Source organism: Indicator indicator, chromosome 2 (assembly GCF_027791375.1).
Source record: "Indicator indicator isolate 239-I01 chromosome 2, UM_Iind_1.1, whole genome shotgun sequence".
Classification (NCBI taxonomy): domain Eukaryota; kingdom Metazoa; phylum Chordata; class Aves; order Piciformes; family Indicatoridae; genus Indicator; species Indicator indicator.
Window position 1 is genome coordinate 20,098,783 of NC_072011.1, and position 27,035 is coordinate 20,125,817.

A 27,035-nucleotide genomic window follows, 5' to 3' on the forward strand; every position below is an offset into this window, starting at 1 on the left:
CCTCCAGCCACATTTCCTGGAGGTTCTATTGATGACAGAGGAAGGCAGCCTAGACTCCTTGAATGTTTTCTATGGTTCCCTCTCCCATATTTCCAGTCCTGGGATTGATTTTCCATGGTTTATAAATGTGAGCTAAGGGCAACAGGTGCAAGCTGGAAGCATAGGAGGTTCCACGAGAAGACAAGGAAAAACTTTTCCACTGTGAGAGTGAGCGACCAGGCTGCCCAGAGAGGTTGCGGAGTCAGCTTCTCCGGAGACTTTCAAAACTCACCTGGATGCGTTCCTGTGTGACCTACTCGAGGTGATCCTGCCCTGGCAGCGGGGTTGGACTAGATGTTCTTTCAAGGTCCCTTCCAACCCTAACATTCTCTGATTCTATGTGAGTCTGTGATTTTCCAGATGGTCCCCCTTGACAACATAGAAGTTTGCCCAAATTTCTGAAAAATGTGGAAGCTTTCCTTGGGGATGACATGCGAGGTAGGAAGTGGGATTAAAAGAGTTTAGTCTATTTATCAGTTCAACAAGTCTGAAATATAAATTCGTGCCAAAAAAATCTCTGCAATAAATACTGAGAAATTGGTTCTATTTCATTCTATTTCTCAGTGCTGTTAGAATCTAAACTACAACTCACTTACAGGGTCTTAACTGAAGAGTGGTAGCTTAGCTGTACCTTGCATAGTAGCTCAGAATTCAAACAGTTCTGAAGCAACAGCAATTTTCTGGGTTTTTTTGGTTGGTTGTGGGTTTTTTTCTTATGTAAGGTGAATTCAGAAACACCCACACACCTACTTTGTATGAATATACATTAAAAGAGGATTAAGATTTTAAATATAGCACATGGCTGAATCGCACCTTGCAAGTACAACTGAAACCTTCATTTATCCCTCCTGTGTATATGTATGTCTTAAATTATATGATCATACTTTCCACAGGGCAACAGCTCATCAGAGCACAGAATAAAAAGAATTTATTAAATGAGCAGCTATTCTGTCTTTGTGGGTTTTTTCCTGACTGTTCTTCGTCTGGTGCCTTACTATCAGCACACCATCTGAATTCAGCTCTAACATCAGAATTAATTTCCTTCCAGTATTTCCATGTCCCTATGGTGGTTGACAGGTGTTAATGAATGCTCTTTTTTCCCCAATACTCCTAAGAGTTGAAGGAATAAAACCTGAGGCTGAGGGAGGTTAAGGTCAAAAGTACATACCAAGTTACATGCAACCTGAGTTTTATAAGTACCTACTATTAAATAGCATTTTGAATGTTTGGAGTGATGCTTCCCTTGTCTGCAATTGCAAGGGTAAACATTCAATATGTAGCACTTCCATTCAGCACAAAGAAAATTACAACATGAGACTACTTGTGAGGAGTTTGATTTAAATGATTTCTGAACATCACAGAAGATTTTGTGGCAGAATTAGAGAGTTTAGTATTTCAGGCTAACAATCAGCTGCTTTCTTGAAATTTTTGCCTCGTTCCCTTTTTTAGTTACTAATCTCTGCAGGAAATTACATCTTGAACTACATGAGCATGACACATTTCAGAGTTGATCCTCCTCATACATCGAAACAGCAGTCCACTTACAAATACCTTATAATGATGAAAATAATTATAATAATCACAGAGACAGAAAGGGACTAAATAGGATTTGCACAGGTCATCTTAATTTGCACTTATCAAAAATACAAGTTTGCAAATAACATTTTTTTTCTGTGTGTAGCTTCTCACCTTCTGGAGAGGACATCTAAAAATCAAGCATTGGCATCCTGCCTCATATTTATAGTCACAAGCATCAAGGCTGGGAACATGGTGGGCCTCTCACTCACCTTAACACAGCAGAAGACGGAAGGAGGTCACTCATGTTTCCAAGCAGCAGCAAAAGAATGTCAGTGATACCTGCTAACAGCTGTAAACAGTAATACTTCAAGTCCTTTGTTCTACTCCAGTTGAGGAGAAGTAAAAACTAGTAAATACACTGGTGCCACTGCAGTCAGTGGGAATGTCTGCTCTATCCTCTCACAGCTGTTATTAGTTGAGTGCTCTCACTTGACCCATCCAGCTCTTCTTGTCACATTCTCACACTGAGGTCCACCTTTGGGCTTTTCCTTCCTTTCAGTCTCCCTTCCCAGAAAGGATAAATTCCTCTCCTCCAGGGTCTGGCCTGACTGCTTCATCAAAATCTCTCCTTCTCCCTCCATCACTACCTATTTTCCTCATGTCCTGGGCAGGAAAGTTCCACTCTTCTGGCTCTCTTGTGTCTTTTTAACCCAGTCTTCCTTGATGGCTTTTCTCCTGTTAATATTAATATACAATTCTACTTTCATTTGACCTGCTCCACAAGTTCCACAAACATACTGAGATTTGCAACTAAAGGACTGAAGTACCTTAGAATTGCCATTTGTTGACCATGTATAGCTCGTTCATCTCAAAAGGTGCGGCAGTTTCAGGCTGATGTCCAGGAAAATTTTCCATAGATCAAGCAGAAAGTGGTAGAATGTAAAGAAATTACCATTGGATGTAAAAGGGAAAAGAATGATAAGGTCTAAATAATCCCATTGGTCTGATAACTAACATAAAGTTAGTTGTGTAAACTAGCTCTTTCTCTTTTCAGCTTCTTCACTCTAGGTGATACTAGCTGGTTGCTTCTGCTGGCTTGCTGACCTTGGCTGCATTCTTGTTGTGGCCATGTACTAACAATCTAGTCTCTGTTTTTCCCCTCTTTCTTTTTCCCTTGTCTGGAGGGAAGAAGGGGAAGCCCTTATAGCCTCCCCCCCACCCCCAGCTTTGTCCAGAGAGTTCATGTGCTGTTTATAAATTGTAAATACATGTAAATATTGTATATTTTGTACATAGTCATTGCATGTCATATTTCTAGATTGTGGGTTTGCTTGCAAATATCACTTCATTTGCTTTCAACTGAGCTGGTCTGGCAAATTTTATGTTGGGGTGGTTTCAACCCACAAAAGGAGGCATCATTTTTTTTAACAAAACTCGGTGTGCAATTTTTGAAATTCTGTAATGAGCAGTTAATTATAAGTGCTATGAACTTGCAACAAGAAAAACTATAATATTTCAAGTCAGTCCAATGAGAATTAAATTTCAAGAGTTTAAAAAAATAAATACATACATACATAAATAAATAAATCCTAAACCCCAAGCTACCAAACCCAACACCACAAGTATTTAATTTATAATGCCTTTAAGGCTATGAGATTTCATTCATCAGTAGGGCCTTGCCTTGTATAATTTGTATTTCTGTCCTTTCTTCTCTGGACTAGGACTGCAACTCTCATAAGGCAAGTAACCTCTCCTAGGTTCTGTGTGTCAGGAGGATACTTTGCCCATCAGATGAAATGGGAGCCAAAAACAAGTCTTTGAAGAACCAATGGAGAGATGCCATGCAAGCCATAATAAGTGATGAATGCCATAATATTTCTTGCCAGAATTTCACTTTGGAAATAAGAAAAAACATTGTCCCCTTATTTATCTTTTGAAAACATTGAAATCAGAACAAAAATCTAGTTTCTGAAAAGAAAAATTTCAGAATAGAAAATTCCTCCTTTTTAGTTTTCAGGGAAAAATATTTATATGGCTTTTCCTTTTGCAGAAATTGTGATTTTAAAAGGTTTTGCCAGGAAAATATTCAAACACCAAAACATTTACAAAGAAAAATAAACATGCATGTAATAAGCAAAAATAATCTACAGACACATTCATAGGCATAGTTTTGCAGTGTTAAGTAGGAGCAGAAGTTCCTACTAATTCTACCAATATTCAGTCTTGATATGAAAGTGATATAAACTGACCTACAGACATTATATATTCCACAATCACTGTATACTAACATTCCATAAAGTAGGGACAGAGTATTACTTAAAAGGCTGTATATCTAGACCTGCCCCACATGAACTTGTTTTAACTTGACCTTACTACATATCCAATATTTCAGCCTTTTTATGTGAACTGTTTGCTACTTGACTACCTATTGTGCAGACCAACTCCTCTCTGCTGGAAATTAAGCTCATTTGTTCTCAGCTATTTCCAGTTAGCCCAGATAACAATTTGGTTGCTTCTCTCTTTGTACACATTTTGCCTTTGTAAGGTTCCAGCTACACCATCTCTCAGCCTTCACTTTGCCTTGCAGAGCATCCTGTTTAACTTTCCCATCCTCTTTCTGCTTTCATCAGGACTTTGCCTGTCCCTGAGTAGACATAAAACTCTGAAAGAGACCTTGCCAGTCTATCCTAAAACAATATCTGTTTTTCTGTTCACAGAATAAAAACTGGGGTTTTTCTGCAAAATATTATTCTACTGATTTGTATTTAACTTATGATCTTCTCTATTGCTTTGTGTATTATTTTTTATAATACACTCCTTTTCGCTATTTAGTAATTTCTCAGTTACTGCACTTGCACCTTAGATTTCTCCTTCACAAAGTCTGGGCACTGCATTGACCCTTACTGAATTTGAGAAATATTTAATGTTTCAGATTCTGTTGTGGTAAGCAACACTAGAAAAATGTGCTCTTACACATTTCCATTTCAAGTGGTCCATTTGCAGATTTCTGCTGCTTTTAACAACTGGAAAACACTATTTACTTATTTAAAAATTAATGGTACCTTTTTTCTTTGGAACAAAATCTCTGCAAGTTACTCTTTCGGTGTATTTTTTAAAAACCCCAATTACAGGATAATGCTCACACTTTTTAAGGAACATCAGGAAAATTTGATCTGATTTTCCAGGATCCAAACTAATGACCAGCCAACTTGTTCAGGGTTTCTCTGCTCAATTCTGCCTCCTGCCAGGCACAGTTTTGCCTGGACACTGTCTCTGACACCCTCTCTCTTACTCAGTTAGGCAATCCCACAGACTCTAGTGTAGGAAGAATCATATAATCTGAGGAAAAACATCTATCCACTGTCTAAAAGCATGCCAACTTTGATGGAAAAGCTCCAGCAGACAAAGTGCCTCTGGGCACCGCAGATATTATTATCTGGCATTCGTACTGAGTTGGTGTGTGGCTCCGTGGTTCTGGGGACCAAAGCACGAGTATAGGGGCCTGAATGTAGCAATCAGCTGTGCCCACAAGTGTGTCAAAGTGGAGGACCCAGTGGGTAAACATTCTGGAAGCGTGGACATAGGACATCCCACTTGTGTAAATAATCTGAAGAATAAAATATGTTTGAAAAGCCTGAAGTGTGGTCACAACAAAAAGCCAGCTTCAGCTGACAGCCTCTAGGGTATATCCTCCACAGCTTTCACACTTTAGAAATATCTAGTAGCCCTTCTCCTTATTAATGTTATCCTAGGCCTCAACTACTAAGCTGAAAAGTTGTACCACCTCATTTCTTATGAGAGTCTTAGAATTAATGCATAGCTTTCATGAAAAAGCTGAAGTCTAGCTTATAAGAATATCCACATCAAGGAATCTTTTCTTCAGGCTTCATTGTTCCTAGTGAACTTTCTTCAGAATTACTCAGACACTAAGCTGTTGCTTTTTTCTTGTCTAACATTCAGCTAAACTAGCACAGTCCTACCATTTGAAAGAAAAAGGTTAAATGCACTCAAGAGATTGGAAAAGGGTGTTTCAGGAAGTGTTGTCAGATTCTTACACTTACTTCCAGACTATTTCAAAGGTAAATGCCAGGAAAAACACAGGAATGAGCCATAAATCTTCTTTTATCATGCCTTTATAGGAGTTTTATGGGCTCATTCCTTTTGTTCTTGGGCAAGCCCTCTTTCCAAATATTTCAGATGCACACATTAAGACTGTAGTTTAACCAATTACCCAAATCTTCATTAAATTCCTAGGATAACCTTTCAATACCAAACATTAAACAAGCCATTGTAAAATAAAAATATTTTCAAGATATAAATGTTCTCCTTTACACCTAATTCAAAAAATATATTAAATAGGAATGCAGGTTTTATAACACAACATCATAGTTTAGATACCATTGTTTCAAAAATTCCAGTCTAAACCAATCTATAATTTCAAATGGTCATGTTTCTTTAAAATTACTTTTTAAACTGAAAATGTAACTTTAAGGAGTATGTTGCATTTGAAAATGAACTTTTAAAACAAAACAATGGTACAGCCACATATGGTCCCAACAAAGAAATCAGAGGGCTCTAAGCCACAGGAAAATAAACCCTGGTGAAATAAAAGACTACTCGAAGTAGTTTTTTTAAGTTCATCAAAGTGCATGCAGACCTCTTGACCCAGCTGATACAAGGCAAAGAGAAGAGACAAAAATCTTTTCCCAAAAAGTTTACCACCCATGCCATCTACAAGCCACTCTATGCCAGCTGCTAGCAAGAATACTGCAAAAAGACTAGGCAGAGGTGCAAAGCCCAAAGGCACAACATGGGTAGAAGGGAAAGAACTAGGCATTGTGAAAATCTGACATCTGCATGTACAAGGGATTGTGTACTCGCCCCAGATGATGTGGTTTATCTGCAGCTTCTTGCTCTTGCCCCAAAACAGTAAACCTTAGGAACAGAGCCTCTGCAGTCCCTGAACTAAGTGCACATCCAAGGTCCAGTGAAAGAAAAGAGTTCCTAAACATACAAACCCATTTGTGCTTAAAGCACTTTCATCAAACCAAAATACCAGTACATAGGACCCACACGTGCCGGGCGAGATGTGCAGATAACTTCCTTGGACGTCACAGCTAAACTGCAGCACCTGCAGCAGACAAAATCCAGTTCAAGACTAGTATGCTGCATGTTGTGGTGTAACACTTGATTAACAGCTGGAAAGACAGAGGCACTTGTCCTAGCTGATACCTAGGTAAAAAGAAAATGAATCCCAGAAATTCAAATATGACCTGAAACAGTGTACAGGTGGGGCAAAAGCTGTGTGTGGCTGAGTATTACCAGTCAAAGGACAGGTAACAAGCAGAACAGAAAGCAAGAAAATAGCCAGCCTGAAAGTATGTCATATCAATCAGTCACTGCACACAAAGAAGGGCTGCATTTTGCCTGCAGAGTTGGGCTGCTAAAAGTGTTCACAGCACTCTAGTGCTGTCAGGTCAACAGAATACCTGTGCTTTTTAGCGTGTTATGTACTCTTCTTCCTCCGTTAAGAAAAATCAATAACAAATTATGTCATACTTCAGTCTCAAGAGGTCTGAACCCTAGCAGGGAAGACACAGACCTTAAAGTAGCGTTCTTTAGTTCGTCCTTTTGGTCAAAATGGAGGCAATACAGATGCACAGATATATAATGCCTCACAAAATCTGTGTAGTTTGTGCAGAAATATTGCCCCAGCTGAGGTACGTGACACATGCTTGTCCTCTGGAAAGTGCTGAATTCAACTTTGCATGCCAATTCATTCTTTGAATATTAATGAACACTGAACTGAGAGAAACATGTTGGAGTATGGAATAGAGCAGCAGAGTCTGGCAATCCCTCATAGTTAGTTGTGTGCTGGTTTTATAATGTCAGGCCCCACTGACACACAGACACTGAAAATTACATATGCTAAAACATAATTGAAAGTGTAAGAAATAGAAAATAACATTAATAAGAAAGAGAACCTGAACAGATAGTTATACAAAGGATACAATTTGACACCACCTCCACCAAAGTGACTTTCAAGGTGTTTTTAAATTTCCTAAATCCTACAGCTCTCCTTCCCATCAAGAAGAGCTGTAAGTGTTCAGCATCTCTCTGTGTAACCCCTAGACATCACTTCTGAAAATTCAGCGTTAAAGGCTACAAAGGCTGTCGTTTTTCTTTATGTCCAAGAAGCAGTAAGTGCAAACTGCTGCCAGACCAGGTAGTCTAGCTCTTTCTTCACTTCAGGCCATAGACACTTAGGCCTAGAGCAGCAAATTAATGCTGTTTAACAGAATCACAAGACCATATCAGCCATGTGGACACATTACCTTACAAATGCAGTCATGGGAATTGTGACCAGAAATATGGCAGCAGAAAAACTCTTTCAGTGGCAGCCTTCAGTTGATCAGAGTAATGGTTACATTACAATCAAATAAAGTATTAAAACAGCAGACTGGAAAACTAGACTGTGTTCTTTTCTTCACTCCTCCCTATCTTCTCTTTTCTGCTTGTAGACTGCATATCTGTCTGCCCTTCTTCATGCGCAGGTGTCTCAATTGTAAGTACTAAACAGAGAGGTAATAGTAAGTTTTACATATTTAAATTGTCCAAAGTAGCTACATTATTTATCCAGATAATGTCCACAGAAAAATTTGCATGTGCTGAATAGGTAATCAACAGTAATCAAAGATAACAGCTCATGAAAGGCAGAAAATACATTCATGTAGCCAACTGCACATAATATGTGTTTGAAAAACTTCTTGTGGACATATTTTGGGGGTAAAATGCAGCAAACTGTGAGAAATTAGGTTTATGAGAAATCCATGCACTTGCCTTTTGTGTCGGCGATCATTTTGTTTCACACATTAAGAAGCTGCATTCTGTTATGGTAAATTTATCACCTATTTATGTAATTTCTTACTCCTCACAGCAACAGTGAATAAGCTTAAATGTCTCAGAGGTGCCACAATATAGCACCTCATTAATCTTCTTACTCTTCAGTATTGATAGACAGCATTTTTCCCTATCCTATAATGAAGGGAAGTATCTATTAGATAGCAAATTCAGACAAAATTAAATGTGCAGCATTATAGCACAGCAGCCACACTTCTATCATGACATTTAAAAACATATTTTTACCTGTTCACATGGGACACACACAATACCCAAAACAACAACAACCAAACACACACATACCCCGAAAAAAACACACAAAACCCAATAACAACAACAACAAAAACCACCCAAGTTTCAACTTCTGTTTGCTGTGTAATATTCTTTAATGGTTATCTAGAGCAAAAAAAAAATCTAGTTACTCATGTCTAGCCAAATATTCTCTGCTGCTTACTTCCTTACTATTAGATCCTTCTGTTTTTTTTTTTTTTTCCGTTTCTGCTTGGCGTATTTTAGTTGGACTACCTTATGCTTAGCATTATACTTGTTAAGGATTGTTGTAATAAACAAGACAGCTCAGTATGTTCTACTATCCTAGAGTTAAGTTCTGGAACAAACTGAAGGGACAGTGTAGAAGCCAGGCCAGTTCTTGGCCAGATCTCAACCAGTGCTGCATTCAGGTTGCTTGCTGTTTCCAGACAGATACACATTTGTTGACAATAAAGGGAATTAGAGATAGAGGAAACAAGGCATGCGTGAGTCAGAAAATTATTTATACATGAAAACAGCTTGAAGCTATTAATAACTAATGCTGCCATTTAATAAAGAAATAAGAAGCCATACAGCAATGGTTTATGTCTTCTTGAAAAGGCAGCCTTTGCCTAGGTAATTTTAGATGTTTCTGAAAAAAAAGAGGGGGCTGACAGGGGCATTTAATGTTTGCATATGTGCTGATTTTTTTACTGAAATGCATCTCTTCCTCTGAACAGTGAGATCTTCATGGTTTTTTGAAACCAGCAATGTCCTTCAACTTAAGTAAGGAATACAATAAAATGAGGGTCATATCTCAACGCTCATGTCAGAAGTAAATTAGAGAATATGAAAAACTCCTGTATTAACTCATTAACTATCCTAAGTGATTCTGCTCTGGTGGGGGGGTTGGACCTGATGATCTCTTGAGGTCCCTTCCAACCTCTGATACACTGTGATACTGTGATACTGTGATTGTTCTGCAAAGGAAAAATAAATAAATGCAAGGTAGCTGAATATAAAATTCCATACAAGTTGAAATATATTTATGCAATATTTCTTCGGACAAAAATACTGGGTATATGTGTTTAACAAGCCTGTAAGTCATTTTTGTTTCATTTCAGATACTGTATTTAGTAATACCACGGTTAGTTTCCAAAATCATACTCACTGACTGAGAACCCACAAAATATTTTCATCCTTGCTACTATGGTCCCTTCCAACCCTGACTGATTCTATGATTCTATGTAGCCTTATGTCCTCTTTCTCACTCAACCCTGTTCTGAAAAGAGACTTGTCAATTTTCCACAGGTGATTTTCAATCACACTCTTCATTACAACAGCTGGGCATTTCACAGACACCAGTTAATGTTTGTTCACAAGGTCCTGCCTGGTAAAGCAGTAGTACGTTTCATGTGTTAGGACATGAGAGAGACACACACACAGATACAGTTCTTACCTGTTTCTGCTGTAGGAAGGCTAATGTTACAATCTTACTGATGTAACTTTATTATATTTTCTCTATATGCATGAGAAATACCAAGGCTTTAAAGAAATTAAACAACCAACACCCGAGTCAGGATTTCATTGAGTCCTTCTGAGTGGAAGCTGCTATTTCCGGAGCAATAGAAGCTCCTACCAACAGCACTGACCTTTGCCATTAGAGCTATTGAATACCAACATCCAGCCTAATCTGGGTAAATTTACCTCCTGGGTAAATCTGTAATAGACATGAACGAAACAGAAGAGTTGCAAGTATCTGTTGAGAGAAGGGTTGTTCTGCATAGGCCCAGCTCCATATTAACTGTTTCCCCCATCAACCTTCCCCCACTCCCTCCCACACCCCCCTCTACTCTGCAACATGCACTTGCTCTGTTTCAGTCCTGTTTATAACCCATCTCAGTCACTGAGTAGCTTTAAATTGCACTATCTATCTCAGATCTGTCTTCTGGAGTTTCTACTTCAACTTTACTTTTCTAGTCCACCCCAAACTCTTCAGTTCCTTATACAGTATCTACCTTCTCCTACTAGTGCACTCCCTCTTTTCTTCATCCATTTCATGTCTGCCACTTCACAACAGCCTGCTACAGCTTCTCAACAGAAATTAAAAATTTTTCCCTTGCCACACCCACCATATATCTTCATTGGCCTCATTATGTTCTTCAACAAGACCATCTTTGTTTACTCCTTCTCGTTCTGCAAGCTTAGTTTTTTACTGCATTTTGGTGACTTTTACCTAACCCTTTAGAATGAACACGGAGGAAGCAGAAGGACACTAAGAGACGACCATTTTTCGTATTCCCAGTGTAGTGAGATATGGACTTGCACAGACAAACTATAAAGTGGATGGAAAATGACTGGACTGCTAGTCTCAATGGATTTTTATCAGCAGCTCAGATCTGGCCAGGCACTATTTCATTAACCACAAGGATGAAAGGAAAAATTGTATCCCTAGGAAGTTAATGATAAATACCAAACTGGGGGAGAGGGGGCATGCAGAGTGGTGGATATGCTGCAAACTAAGGCTGCCATTCAGAGGGAGCTCAACAGGCTGGAGAAATGGCCCAAGAATCTCACGAAGCTCAACACTGGAAAATGCAGAGCCTTACAGCTGGGATAGGATAACCCTGCAGAAACATGGAAGAGGCTGAAAAGCAGCTCTGCAGAGAATGACATCCAGGTGCTGATGAACAAGTTGAACAGAAGTCAGCAGTGTGCCCTGGCAGCAAGAAAGGCCAACTACATCCTGGATTGTACTAATGTAAACATAGAGAAGAGGCTGCAAACAGAGCTTGTTCTCCTCTGCTCAGCACTTGGAAGACTGCTCTCAGTTTGGAGCCTCCAAGCTGAAGGCAGTCTGACAAACTGGAGCAAGTCCAGTGGACAGCCACCCAGATGAGGGGACTGGGACAAATGGCATACGAGGAGATGCTGAGAGAACTGAATTTGTTTAGTCTTCTGAAGAGAAGACTAACACAGGATTTTATTGCTGTCTTCAACTATGTAACAGACCTTAAAGGAGACAGAGCTAGAATCTTCTTGGAGGCACACAGTGAAAGGATGAGAGACATCTGACACAACTTTGGGCAAAGAATATTGTGATTATATATTAGGAAAAAATTATCCACAGTGAGAGTGGTTCAGCACTGTAACATATCAGCTTATATAGATGTGAAGTCTCCATTCCTGGATATTGACAAACTCAGTTGGATAAGGACCTGAACAACCTGACCTAACTTTAAATCTAGCCCTGATTTGAGCACAACGTTGACCAGAGAGCCCTTCAAATTTACATTACTCCATGATCCTCATCTGTCAGTAACTGACCTGAGACCATAGTAATCATTGCAGAGAAAGTCCTGCTCAAAATCCGTGTAGCTGTGCAATGAAGCAGCCTTACACATCTTGTCAGAGGAAGATGCTTTTGCAACCAAGTCAATTATCATCACAGAGAGGATGGAGCATGCATGACACATGAAATTTAGCTATCAAATGCAAATAAATTCCCATTGTGAGTAGTGAGAGACGTCAAGAGTTTGTAGCTTAAATTTCAACAGGTTTTCTGTGAAAAATCAAACAAAAACAACCCTGATCAATAGCACCCCCCACTAACAAATTTCAGAGCTGTATCTATAATACAAAGGTGTCTAGGCACCCCAATAAAAAAGGTGAGGAAAGTTGTGCATGAGTATAATAAAAAAACTCTTTTCCATTCATGGTACTGAGAAAGTTTCCGTTAAAAAGCTAAAAACAAAATTACCTGAGACAATCATCTAACACAGAAAATATGAGCCAAAGCTTGACAACATAAGTAACCAAAACAGAGAGGAACCTAGACTGTTACTAGAACTGTCTGCACATAAACTGGAGTTTTGCTCTAGAGTGTTTAAAATTTTCTCTGTAAAATTCGATTTCTTTCCATTTCATTTAGGTTTTTATTGCTTGGATCAAGAAGAAACTGTAATAGCAAATAGCAGTAACTTTCTGATGTGCAACCAGCTTCAGCAATGTTTGACTTCTTAAGATGCAATATAACTTGCAGATATTCTTAATACATGCCTCTTACAGTCGTACTGGTTCTGATATTCCTGACATTAAGATTTTTGGCTATGTTATTTTATGCAGGTTTCTCTTATAACCTTTCTCCATGAACCTAATTAGAATGTTCTTAGATATTTAATATCCTGCTGACCCACCATTTCCAGGATTTGCATGTTTTATCTCTTAGTGATACCCTTGTAGATGAAAATTAGGATTATATTTCTCGTAGCACAGCAAGACAAAGCTATAAATACTTTTCCACCCATAAATCTAAATAATCCAAACCATGTAAAACCACTGCAAGGTAATAAATATGCTACAGTGGCTTATATGCTGGCAATGTACACCTTTTTCCTTGCTTGTGTTTATCAGTTTGGCTAAAGGAGGAGTACATTTTACTTCAGAGTGGAAGCAAAAAAAAAAAAAGCTGTTCTTTGACATACTAGTTCCCCAAAGGTATCTAGATTTGGCACACACTCCATGCCACAGTATTCTTTGCCACCACTACATTTTCCTGGATACAAGGATTCTGTGATATGTAATTTGAAACAGGGATCTTACTGTCAATCTAAAGTTGCAACTAATAACTGAAGCAGAGAACACTTATTTAATTTGCTTTAGATACCAGCTGATAAAAGTTACAGAATAATAACTAGATACTACTTGATCGAGATTGCTCAGCAAAGCAAACGTTTTTGGAATGTTTACTAGTTTTGCAACCTGAAAACACAGATAAAAAGGTATTATGTAACATTTAAATTTTGCCAAAGTTCAGATTTTATAGACCCTGGCTTCAATAGTAAAATTAAATTATGCTTTTAGAGTTAGCAGCTTCTAAGCTTCCATTTGTTTACAGATCAACTTGAAGAAGACGAAAAAAAGTTTTTAAAAACCTGGAATATTTTTCATGTATTTGTGATTCAATAGATCTTGTCTCACAAACCTGAATTACACTCAAAGTGAAAAACTGTTACCAATGGCTTCCATGCACTAGGAAAAGGAAGTAATATTTTCCTGCTTACATAGATGCTGACTGTTGTGTCATTAGTTAAGATTGTCACTGCAATGGCTGAAAGACAACTGCAATTGTTATTCACATCTATCAAACAGAATTTACGTTTAGGACAGTCCTATATAAGCTCTGCGTTTTCTGAGGAGCCTATCTCCTCTTTCTATCAAAAGGTTAAGAAATAAAGCCAGATCATGCCTGAATACAATACTGGTATGAATACCTTGCCAAGGAAGTAGACTACACTGCAGGTTTATGATCATCCTGTCTCTAACATCTATCACTGCTACTACTTGGTAGATTAAATCTCATAAGCAGTATCTCATGTATTCAGAGAGAGACAGAGACCTTCTGGAGAAGTCACGAGGATGATTAGGGGACTTGAGCATCTCCCCTATGAAGGGAGACTGAGAGACGTGGGGCTATTTAGTCTTGAGAAGAGAAGACTGAGAGGGCATCTGATCAATGTCTATAAATATCTGAGGGGTGGGTGTCAAGTGGATGGGGCCAGGCTCTTTTCAGTGGTTCACAATAATAAGACAAAAAACAGGTTCAAGTTTGAACATGAAAGATTTCATCTCAACGTGAGGACAAACTTCTTTACAAGTGAGGGTGATGGAGCACTGGAACAGGCTGCCCAGAGAGGCTGTGAAGTCTCCTTCTCTGGAGACTTTCAAAACCCACCTGGATGCATTCCTGTGCAGACTACCCTAAGTGATCCTGCTCTGGCAGGAGGGTCAGACCTGATGATCTCTTGAGGTCCCTTCCAACCTCTAATGTACTGTGATACTGTGATATTCTTGCACCAGAAGGAGAACTATCTTGAGTCCAATTATGTAAGAACCCTCCCAGCAACTGGAAACAGAGCTTGGCACAAAAGCAGAAATGCCTTCCCTTGGCCAGTGTCACTGATCAGGGTTCCTAATGAACTGAGTGGTAAATTATGACCTTTTGCAGTTCACTGGAAGGGCCGCCCAAATACATAGGGAGAGTGTACAACCTCAGATGTGACTTCTCTCTGTACAGCAAACTTTATAAAACAGCCCTTGTAATGAATGCAATGAAAGAAGCACTTTAAATGAAAATGTTGAAGGACAGCTTCTCCACCCTAATCTCAGTTCTGATGCCTGAAGAGATAACAGAAAACTCCCTGCAGGCAGACTAGGGAGCCTACAATTAGTTTCAGTGTTTCATTGTTAACATCAAATTATCAAAATCTCAGTTTATTAGAAGTGGATCCATTTCAGCTGCAGGACTTCTGTCCTCCCTGTTTGTTTGGAGCCATGCCTTTATCTCTGATTCCCCTTTCTTGTTGGTTTAATAAAAAATGCTGTCATTCAACAGTCACTTTGCAATTGCTGAAGGTACTGGTGCCGGCAAATAACTCTTTCCCTATCACAGCAGATATGGCCAGCAGTGTTTGTTGTTTCAATACCCTAAGAGAAAGAGTGATCAAGGCCAATGACATGGAGCCAATTCCCCCTCTTCCTCTCAACGGACATACAGCAATATCTATTGAAGGGAGATTGCAAATAGTGCCATAGGAGTGGAATTAATTTCAAATAACATTGGACTTCACTGGGCATCCACCTTCATCCACTACATATCTGTACCAGAATGAGTCATTTTAGTTATATGTCATAGTCATGAAAGAGAAACTTGCACTTTTAGATCCTAATGTACCTGATCTATATTAACTAGATACCATAGAAAGAGAGTGATGCCATCAAAACACTGGGGGGGGGGGGGGGGGGAGGGGTGTTTGTGTGTTCACAGTTCCTCTTTTTCGCCACATTTCCGCAGACTAAGAGAGTCCATGTGAAGGCTTGATGCTGTTGTCCATGGCACATGCTGTTTGAGTTGTTCTGGGTGATGACCTTTACTGACACCCACCTCCTACTCCACAAAGGTATGGCTGCATAGTAGGTCCTGTGTTACATGTGCTAGACCCATCTGAACGCCTAAGGAGTGGAAAACTAAGACAGACCTGTGTGTCTACATTTAACCAGATGAAGCCCATCCACATGAGCTACCTGAAAAAACATGGGTTTTAAGTTCACATGGAAAGGAGCTGGTATATGGAGAACTTCTGGGTCTGTGGTTTGTGCTAAAAATACCTTTGTTGAAAAAATGAAGACCGTTTTCTTCACTAAGAGAACCTCAAAGAGAAAGCCAACGGAGAGCAAGTAAGATCCATCTCCCTGTGTTGGCAGAAAGCAAGATGATGAGGAAGCATTACAGCTCTTTATGTATTTCCACCACTGCCTGGCCTTATTCTGGGGCACAAGGATGCGCAGAACACAGGTACTCCTCAACAGTGTGGGTTGGTGAACTTATGGTACAAGCATGCTTACAGCAGGAACCACATCAGCACATTCTCTAAGAAGAGCTGAAGAAACAGCAAAGTTGGTTTGTACAAGTCCCTCATAACTGTATTGTGTGTCTTGGAACTTTAACAGGTTTATCTTTACAATATTTCTGTCAGATAGTTAACTCTATGTTTACCTCTGTCTTTCATTACAGTAAACTATTGCTGTAAAATTGTCACAGATATCAGTACAAGCTCTGAGAACAGGAACACTTCCAAGTGTTCAAGAAAATTCCTGAACACTTGAACTATTCAAGTGAGGACCTCAGAACAGGTAGATATTTTACAGCAAAATAAACCAACCAAATAAACAAACAAAAGTACTCCTTCATGTTACAGAATACCTCATTCTACATAAAATAAAACAAAATAAAATAAAATAAATAAACAAAACTAAATGAAACTAAACTAAACTAATACTTGAATTTTTATTTTATTGTAACATTCTTTTAATTTTAAAATTTGGGGAAATCTTCTCTGTTTTGTATTCGCCATGAACAAAGATTCATAATGAATCAGAGAAGGTAAAATATACATATCAGTTTAAGTAACTGTTTTTCAGACTGATGGATTTATGAATTACAGCAGAACAGGGATCAATCTACATTTGTAATCTTTCTCAGTTTTAGCAAGTATTAAAATTAAAACTCTGATCATCTTGGTTGGAACAGCAGTTTTAAAATTGTTCAATTTCAGTATGATAATTGGGACCAAAGCTAAATAAATACTTCATTATATTAAACCTAGAACCTGGATAACTAGATGCTTGCAAACTAGCCACTAAAAGTGAAAGAGCAATGATTTTTCATTTGTTGTTTCTGTTTGCACCCTGATTTGCCCTGCCTCTGTCACTCACTATAGACTGACAGAAAAATGCCTTGTCAGGTAGCTTGGGGGTGCGGTACATTTTCATATGGGTTTTTGCCAAATTTGGAAACACTATTTTACTCCAGATCCAAGAGGTGCAAACTCAGTGGGAATATAACACACTGGCAGAACAAAAAGAATTAGTATTTGTTGTTGCCTGTAGGAATTTACTGAAGTAAATTAGCTATTGAAAGGCTTCTTGTTTTTTTTCCTGAATGAAAAAAATCCTGCCACCCCCCCCACACACACACACACACAATTAAATAGCTAAAACTCAAATTTAATAGTGAAGAACAAAATAATTTATTGCAATATCCCTGAATACAAAATTTCCTGTGATAAGAATCAACTACTTGCCAGCATTTAATAAAAAGAGAAACCTAATATGAAAATGATTGAGAAAACAAAATAAAATGTGAGATTTTAAGAGAATTAAAAACATAATTAGTGCTATTTCTTCTCCCTTTTACTGGAAGATACAGACATTATAAGATCAGAAAAAGGTATTATAGCTTGGCTCCCTATAAAAACAGCCACCAGATCAGACATACAAGGGGTCAAGTTAAACACATTCATTAATTAAGCCCCTTATTTTTTTCTCAAATTCTGATGTCCCCTGATTTAGAGAATCCAGAAAGGAGGAGATTGGTATATTTTTCATACTGTTTACAAAATAATTCTTTTCTTTATGTATTATTTTGTTCTTCATCTAGATATAGAAGCCTGTCATTATCTTGTTGTGAGAGACAAAGGCTTTCAGAAAAGTAAACGCTCATTGAAAGAAATAAAATATAACTTCAGAATTAATATATATGTAGCTACACACAAGCCTGTAGTCAGCATGGTTTTGAATACTTATTAGAAAATCAAATTACATTAAAATTTTCCCTTATCACCTACAGTCAGTTTTATGACTGAAGGTTTTTAACATTCTATCTAAGCATTAACAGAATATAATTTCAGTTCCAACCAATGATTATTTATTATCCTAGCCACTTGTATAACTGAATGCAGCATTTGCATCTCAAACCCAGAGTATAACAGGATAATGAAATGCAAATGTTTCTGTCTTAAAAGCCAAAAAGCACAATTCCATTAACAGAAAGGTAAATGAGAAGTGCAGAGGAGCCTTTCTGAGGTTAAGTTTCATTACAGAAGCAAACAGCCATATCCTAAACTGATCATGATCCATTTTAAAATCTGTTAGGTTTTTTGGCTCAAGAATTTTTACCTATACCATTCTTACTGATAGCTTGTTCCAGAAACTCAGTATTTTGTTATCTAGACATCTTCCAGTCTCCAGTACAAATGTATTTATTCATCACCAGATTACACTGCCCCATGGTCTCTTTTCTCCCATAACCCAACTAAAACCAGTGAGCCTATCCAAATGAATAAAGCAAACTGGAAATTCATGCACTATAATATTTTTAAAAACGTTCTTAAACCTATGATTAAATATTTCCCAGACACTGAATCCCTATTCAAATTATTTTAACAGATAATTGAGGATTGGATTCGTTCCAAAACACAAAAATAAAGGCCTAATATTTAATGCCGTGGGGATGATAATTTTGTAAATAAAATCTTGCAAAAATGAAAATTAAAAAAAAAAAACCCCAAATTTCAACAGTGCTCTGCCTGTTAAAAAATGATGATAATTTCAAAAGATAATCACTTTGATACACATTTGTTATTATGGTTGAATGGAGCCATTAATTCATTTACCTAACACTGCATGTAGAAAAACTACCTGCATATTCAGGATCATAGATTCACCTCATTACTGCTGCATTAAGCCCCACCAATTGCATTTGACAAAAACACATCCTCAAGGGAGACACCCATTCTTTATCAAAAATGTCAGGAAATGGGGAATCCAGCACTGGCCTTACTCCAGTAGATGTTTGCTCCAGCAGTTAAACTAAACAAGTAAAATAATTTTATTTTGATGTCTTTAATGTCAATTCACTGTTTGAAAATAAAAAGACGCTGTTTCCACAGTTAACTTCTAATTCCAGGCAATTCTTTGGTTTGATTTCTCTTGAAGTAAAATACCCTGACTATAGTACATTTTTTGTATTTCATCTTCACAAACTCACTACTCTACTGTTTACGTATCTAAGGTCACTTACACACTTTTCACCATTTGTTTGCACTGGTTCATGTCAAAAACCCCCAACCTTTAATCTAGCACAAAGTGCAGTTTCACTCTCAAGTCATTGGTAATCAGTCAAGATCTTTATGTTCTGATATATATTCATTCATCCTAAAGGCATTGTTTGAACTAGTTCAGTTCACAGATCACTGACATGACTGTTACCTATCGTTTCACCAGTCTTTATTCCATCTGCTCCCCAAAACTGCTTAATAGTTTGTAAAAAGCGCAATCATCATCTGTTCCTTTAGACCAGATTCTGCTACCAGATTTTGAGTCGGCCTGAGTTAGGCTGTCTTTAGGAACACAGGCTGCTGTTCACAGAAACATGTTATATTGTGCAACTAAGTCAGTTGCAGTCTGGCCCTCAACAGAGGAAAAATAACTTACTTCTATTTTTCTCAGTCATTTCATTTCTAGCAAACTCATCTGTATCTCTCAAACAGAGACAGGCAGAGTTTAGGGGGTGGGGGGGAAATTAAAATATTTCTGTTCACTTTGATTCACTAAGGCTCATTATAATAAGTGGATGCAAAGATATTGCAGAAACATGGACGGTGTGGGTGCTGGTGCGTATGACTATATTTTCTGCAAGCTACAGTTTTATCCATAAGCTACATTTGCTTCAAAAATTACATAAATATTTTCACAACTGACAATAAATATTTAAATCAAGGAAAATAATTTCCCGTCTTCAAAGGTACTTTTATCTTTCTATCCCAGACCAAGCTAAACCCCTTCTATTGAGGGACAAAAAATATAAAAATCCCCAAAATCTTATCTTTGGAATTGCAGCATGCAGATTTATGGTTGATATATATCACTGTCCAATGAAGAATGCAGGTTGATATGTGCACAGCTCTTACAATAGCTCATGAAGGTGGTTGCTGATTGAAATACTGTCCCTGATTCAATACTAACAGTTTGATTAGGAAGGATATTGTGCTTCTGAAACACTCCCTGTATAAGTCACTTCTTACACTGTAAAGGAAACCAGAAGAGAAAATACTGTATCAGCTAAAAGCTGAACAAACCACTCACACCCAGAAATGTGTGATGGTGGATGCCTTTTTAGTACACTTCAGACACTGATACTAATTTATTACAACAGGGAAGTTCTTTGCTATTCTTTAATCAATTATGATTTCATGTTTCTCCAGGAAATATTTATGCTTGTTATGCAATTTGTTTCTCATTTATGCAGTTTTCAAAACTTATGGCTTACAGTCACACTATGGTCTAGATATCATGTACGATTCAATTAAATCCTATGGTCTTCTACACAAAAAAGAAAAGATTAGAGGATACAGATTTCCACGTTCTAAATTTCTCAGTTCATCTGCCTAAAGAAGAAAGACAAATTATCTTTTGCATTTACCTGTAGAAGGCTGGAGGAGCAGCTTCCCTCATCCCAAAGCTGCCCTGCTCGTTTTCAAGGTAATAGGGTACCTGTTGACTGTGATGATGGATGAAGGGTGAGAGTTGGGGTGCCGTTTGCAAGAACACCACTGGACTTGGCGGAACATTGTTCAGTGAGTGAAATCCTGCCAGACTGCTGGACCCAAAAGATTCAGAAGTAGGGGCATAACTGAGAGTTGTAGAGCTGTACACTGGAGCTGTAGTACCAAAATCATAAGCGGCTCCTTCTGGGTAGTTAAAAACTCCTGTCTTGTTGCTCTCCACGTACATGTCGCTGAGCGATCTTTCCAGGGGTATCTTCAGCTGAGGTCTGCTCAGTGATTCCAGTTCAGTGCCTTGAATCTGGTGCAGCAGAGTAACTCCAGAGGTTTTGGTGTGAAGGGTCATGGTCAGTGCTAATAGCAGTGAGCAAGGAACATATCTGCTTTTACTGTCAACAGCGAGATCGGCAGCTGGTAATTCACCTAAAAAAAACACCAGAACCTATTCTGAGGCTCAGAAGAAATCATAATAAAGCAGCACTACACAGGTATTCCTCTAATCTCAGAAAGGAGAAGGATACAAACGAATGCAGAGTGAGCACTGAAAATGCAAATTCTCTCTCTCCCCCTCCTTCCTTCTCCCTCTAACTTTTAGGAACTCCTCATCTGCACTAATATGCATTACAAGGTGCTGGCCACAAGCCAGAAACTCTTGCCTTGTGTCGACATTGGTTTAAACATCACTTCAGAAACAATTAATTTTGGAGTTACACCAAACAATTGTCCCTCTAAACATTACTTCATTCTTACTAGTTGTTTAATTTTTCACTTCAGGATAGCCAGTGCTTTGCAGCAACTAACGGGAAAGGACACTTAAATCCAACCAGGAAGAGCAGTCCAGTGGTCAAGCAGATTACTGCCTTTCATTTCCTCAGCAGGCTCCAATCTATCTGTGCTTATCTCTCCTCGTGTTTGATTCATTTTCATGTTTGCTAGAAATATGTAATGTGTACATTGTAATGACCCTGGATAGGACTATGCTGTAACTGAGATAGGGCAAAGCAGAACGTGTGTGTGCAAGCGAGTGAGTCTCTGTGTGTTTGTGTGTTTCTGCGCATTTTAGGAACCTCAGTCAATAAAACTAGCTAACAAAATTAAAGGGGTTACAATATCTATGTAGAAGAAAAGGCTTATAGTATAATTTCATCAGTGATAGCAACTTCAAGTTACTACAATAGTAGTAACATTAAAGAGCAGGAAAGCTTTAGATTAGCCTACAAATTTCACTGTGAAATTGTGAAACAAAGCATCATTCAGATTTTGCCACAGGAAAATCCTAAAAGTTAGGGGGGGAAATATTTGATTGCATGACATGTGAATTGGGTATAGGAAATTGTTTTTCCTAGTCTTGAAAACAAAAGTTCAGCAAACCTGAATTTCTAAATCATACTAGAAAATAAGGTACTCTAAAACAATCAAATGGAATCAGCTTTAAAATAAACTGAAATGCCTCTCAAAGTTATATTTAGAAAAAAAAAAGGGGGGGAAGGGGAGGAAGAGAGAGAACATAATGAAAAGGTGTGGCATGCATGCTTCATCTTGCCATCTCACTCTATATAATTTTAACTTTGCACACACTAGTCCTCCTGAACCAGCTAAATGAAAACCTCCAGAAACGGTTTCAAGCTCTCTAGGTTTATTGCTGTGGTCTGTGGTTCAGTCAGTGAAATAGGTCAATGCCATCCCTAAATGCATTAACATATGGGCTCCAGTTAGTATGCTTTGAATACTAGCAAAGACTGTGCTATTCTTAAACCACTCTAGTTATTAAACTGAACCTTCAAAAAGGCTGAAGAAACTGATAAACTGAATATGCAGATCACCAATACCTTCAAGAAAAGTTTACCAAAAATGTTTTCATTTTAGTAATACTACCTTTTCAGAACTTGCACTGAAATAGTCATTTATATTTGCAAGATTATTCTGAAGCAATATACATTTATACTTCTTCAGGCACACAACTAAAACAGCACACACATAAATATGTACTTGATAGATTTCCTCAGCCACCCAGCCACCCTCTCTACCCTGTTCAAATTTCAAATTGTAGACTTTGATCAGAGAGATAAGCTTGTTTAAATAACACTGGACTAAACATGTTCCCAGTTAAAAAAAAAAAAAATTACAATCAGATGATCATACCCAGCAGTTCAGAAAGTCTTCGAAGAGTTAGTCTGAAAATACACCAGTGAGAGGAAAAAAAAGAGTGTGTGCATAGAGTAGGCGAACATGCATCTGCAGAGACTCACAAAACAGCAAGCAAGCATAGCTCTCAGCAACCAATCTGCTGGGCTACACAGAGTGAAATGAATGGCAGTTACAAGTTTAAGGTCAGTCACTCATAGATTTAATTTCATGCTTTGGTAATACACAGAAAAAAGGCATTATTTCATACTAAACTGCATAATTTGAGAATTACTGTGAGTCTGCTTGCCATAAGGAGTACCCACTTCTCAAATGTGCTACATAATGGACTTTGAATTTGTATTTAAATCATTATCCAGCATGTATGCTATGTTAGAATTGCAATATTGACAGGCAATAAAATACTCCAGCATGTTAGCTATGCAGAAGATGGAACATGTGAGTGTGCAAACAGCTGATTTCTGAGCGCATCCTGTGTTACCTCAGTGCTTCTAGCTTACAGTTTTTTAAAACTTGATTTTAATTCTTTTAGAGAGATTCTGTGATTTGGGGGAGACAAATATTTTAAAATTCCACCATATGCAGAGAGCATTAAAAAACACCATAGGGTAAAGTAAAGGTACCATCACTTCACCATACCATTCAAACTGGGGACCCTATGAGCAGTTTTGCACAAGATAGTGTGGACTTTTACAGTCCTACCCCCTAAAAGGGATAAAAAAAGGTCAATGCCACCTATAAAATCTTAGGGGCTGCCTAGGAACCTTGTGCTAGCATTCTGTAACATTTGGTTTACTTTTTCTGTGAAACAAAAGCCAAGAGAGCAAGAAAGAGCAAGGGTGAGGCTGGGAGTTAGTCAAACTAAATTCCATGAAGGAGTTGAATTTTTTATTTATGTGCACTGCAAAAAATCCATTAATTATTCCTCATTTTATATGTGGGATTTTTCAAAATAAAAAGCTATGAAACACAACAGATTATCAGAAGGGTTATTTTTCATGTCCTGTATGGTCATGACTATCCTACTTGCTCCAAATTTACAAATGCTACTAATTTTCCAGCTATAGAGGTGGCATTAGATGCTTCTGCTTGTGGGCTCATCCCTCTGAAAAATGAGACCCAAGATTCTACAACCTAATCTTTGTGATTAAAGGCCAGTACTTGCTCAACAACCCAATTTAATCACTCTGATCTCTTAAATATCAGGTTTTACATGTTATAAGCACAATAAGAAAACGTACCTATGACATAGCAATAATATTTGGTACTTCTTACCAGCAAAAGTCTATACAAAACTTTGGTTTTAGTGAATTCCACTTCATGTACGCCTTCAGAAATGTGTAGGTCTCATAAAAACAGGTTTGTCTCATTCACTGCATGTTTGTGGGGGGTTTTAATCATATGTAGTCATGATGGAGATAAACAAAAATGTGAATTGTTTGCAGCATCTTCATTTCCAGTGCTAGGCAGAAGTGTTCAAAACATACTTGGTCAATGGCAAATCTATCTTTTCAGTTTTGGTAATTTCTCTACTAATGCATCTTCAACTGCAACCAAGCTGCCCTGTGTATTTCTCTCACTTTAATGAAGGCCTAATATTGGTTTGGAATTACCAACCACATACCACGGGAGAAAGTCTTCTATCCCAGTCTTCCCAGGATACACACAAAAATATAGAGAGAAATCAGTTCTACAAAATCTGAAGATTTTCTAAATTTTTATCACTTATAGATGTGTTGTTTTTTCCTGTTTCTGAATTTACTAGATCCATCTAGATTTATGCATGCATGGTATGTATGTACACATTAAATTAGAGGTGAAACAGCAAGGAAAGAAAGAATAGCAATTAATGAATCCTCAAAACACAGGAAGGGACTGTCTGCTGTGACTGAGGAGCACTACAGACATCTTGGCAAGAAGGGCAAAGCAGAAATTGCTTCATACACAGTGATTTTTAGTGAGACTGAGTCAAGTCATGAGTTTCTGAAACTGAGGATTCAGACACTATCTTTCTCATGGAAATAAGAAATTAAATTGATTAAATGAATGAAACTGACTGATTAAATCTTGTGTTTCCCCTTTTAAAGTGTCTGCCATTCTATTTTTTTTTCCTAGATATGCCAGAATTCCAGTGTCCAACTCAGATTTTCCAGAGTGAGGAATTTACTGTCAATAACACTAATAACATAACAAATGTTGTAGCGTTAAAACTATATGACATTTCTGTGGTTGTGTGGTAAAATTAGCATCATTTACAGCTGGAGAATATTTAGATACATTTCTAAAGGCAAGTTCTGCTCATTTTGATTCATCAATGAACAATTTGCATCATTTTTACATTTCTGTCTTTTCTTCCTTTTTTTGGTTGTAGTTGACAAATGAGTAGAGTGATCACATGAAGCTATCAGCCATGCATACTGCAGTTTGGCTCAACTGGACCATCAGTCCAACACCCTTACCAGCTATCAGCAGATGGGTACTGAATCAAGTGCAGGATTCTCACCATAACAGACAACACAAACTTTATTTTCACTATGGAAATAAAAACTAGGAATAAAAAATAAAAATAATTAAAAAGAATTAAAAAGAAAGAAAAAAAGGAGCCTACTTCCACTGACTGCAAATAATGGGGCACCACCAAAAGGTGACAGAAAATAACTACTGTAACTTATCTAAATAACCCAAAGAAGGTTTGAGGGTTTCCAGCACCATCTGCATTAAAATTAACTAAAAGTCAATTTTCTAAATTAACTACATGTCTTGAAAGGTAGTCAGAGAATGTTAACAAAATAAGTTCCATTTATAGAGAGAAAGTAAAGAAAATGAAAAGGAGGAATAAACAGCCTGGTCAGATTCTTGATTCTAGACAAGATAAAATAGCAGTTTGAGGGGAAAGGAGATGAAAGTAAAACTTATAGGAATCTTTAAAGATAGAAAAACTCATAATCCTATAATGGACTTTTTTCAGCTCTAGTTTTAGTAAGTATTCCAACAAAAAATGGTAAACTCAGAACTTAGAACACACACTATAAATTTTCCATAAACCTGCTGACAGTGAGAGATCATAAACTTCATCGCTTTGGTTCCACAACTATAAAGATAGAAGCTTTTTTTTAGCTGCTGCAATTAAAGAAGAATCTACTGCACATAACAGGAGGAACATTATGTTTTTCCAAGATTCCACTGTAACATTACAGAGAAATTATGTTGTGTTTAGTCCAGTGAGGAAACTCCTCAACATAGACATCTGGAGAACAGCACCATCTACCCCTCTGCTTTATAAATCTTTTCTGGGAGGAAAAAAAAAAAAACAACACAACACTAAAGCCCTGGTAACCAGTAAGAAAAGCAAGAAGCATGCCTAAAAGTTCCTTAGGATCTTAGCAGAGCTAAGTGCTTCACCCAGTTACTGTGAGATTTTTAACAAGTTTTGTAAACTGATATGAAGATGTATATCCTTTTCCCCTCTATCTCCAGAAAACTTACAAGGCACCAAAAGGCTAGACCAAATGTTTTTAATTCTAGATTCACTGTCCAGATTGGTTTTACTTATAAAAGATCTTCTGCTTTCACATGTCAAATGTAGGTAGAGAATTTGAGAGTATTTGTTCAAAGTAGTTCTTACTCCAAACAGGGAACTATAAAATACAGTTATTCCACACATACATTTATTAATTTACAACACTTAAATATACCTTCAAGTTTACCTACATTTCACATGAGAAGATCTATTACATACCTTGTAATCAAGTTAAAAATAAGGCACAGATGTCAGCATAGGTTTTTGGTAAAGTATACTGACCCTTTAAATTTTAAGACTTTGTTTACAGCTATTTATGATACTATCATATTTCAGTCATTCAGGTGGAGCTCTGACAGAATAATTTGGAAGAATATGAACAAATTGGAAAGAAATATTTTTTTGCTTGTTTCTACTTAGAGATTTCAAAAAAACCTCTTTTGAAACAATAAATCCTTTTTCCTGTAGCAAATCAGGGTTGTGGAGCAGAAACTTTGCATTTGACAGGGAGGTGAAACTGTGTCACAAAACTGTCTTTTGCTATGACTATTCTGCAATTCCATCCACTCTTGGCCAGTGTTTCAATCCTTGAAATAATTGGAGAGTTTTAAGGATTAAGATTTCTAAAAAGCTCCCTCCCCACTGACCCTGCTGTCTCCTCTCTCAGATCCTAGTCCTGACTAGACCAAGCACAAAACCTGCCAAAACAGTAAATTACATGCTACTATTCCAACTAGTATAGGTATAGAAAGGCTTTCCCT

At 37.7% G+C, this 27,035-nt stretch overlaps 1 protein-coding gene across 1 annotated transcript in view; it reads right to left on the reverse strand.

Moving 5' to 3' along the window:
- Positions 1-21,021, reverse strand: part of ESR1 (estrogen receptor 1) — a 105,321-nt gene extending 84,300 nt beyond the window's left edge. Inside the window, exon 1 of the mRNA XM_054399308.1 lies at positions 20,528-21,021. Within this exon, the coding sequence (XP_054255283.1) occupies positions 20,528-20,955 (428 nt within the window). The 5' untranslated portion in view covers positions 20,956-21,021. The remainder of the gene's footprint in view (positions 1-20,527) is intronic.
- Between the last annotated feature and the right edge of the window lie 6,014 nt (positions 21,022-27,035).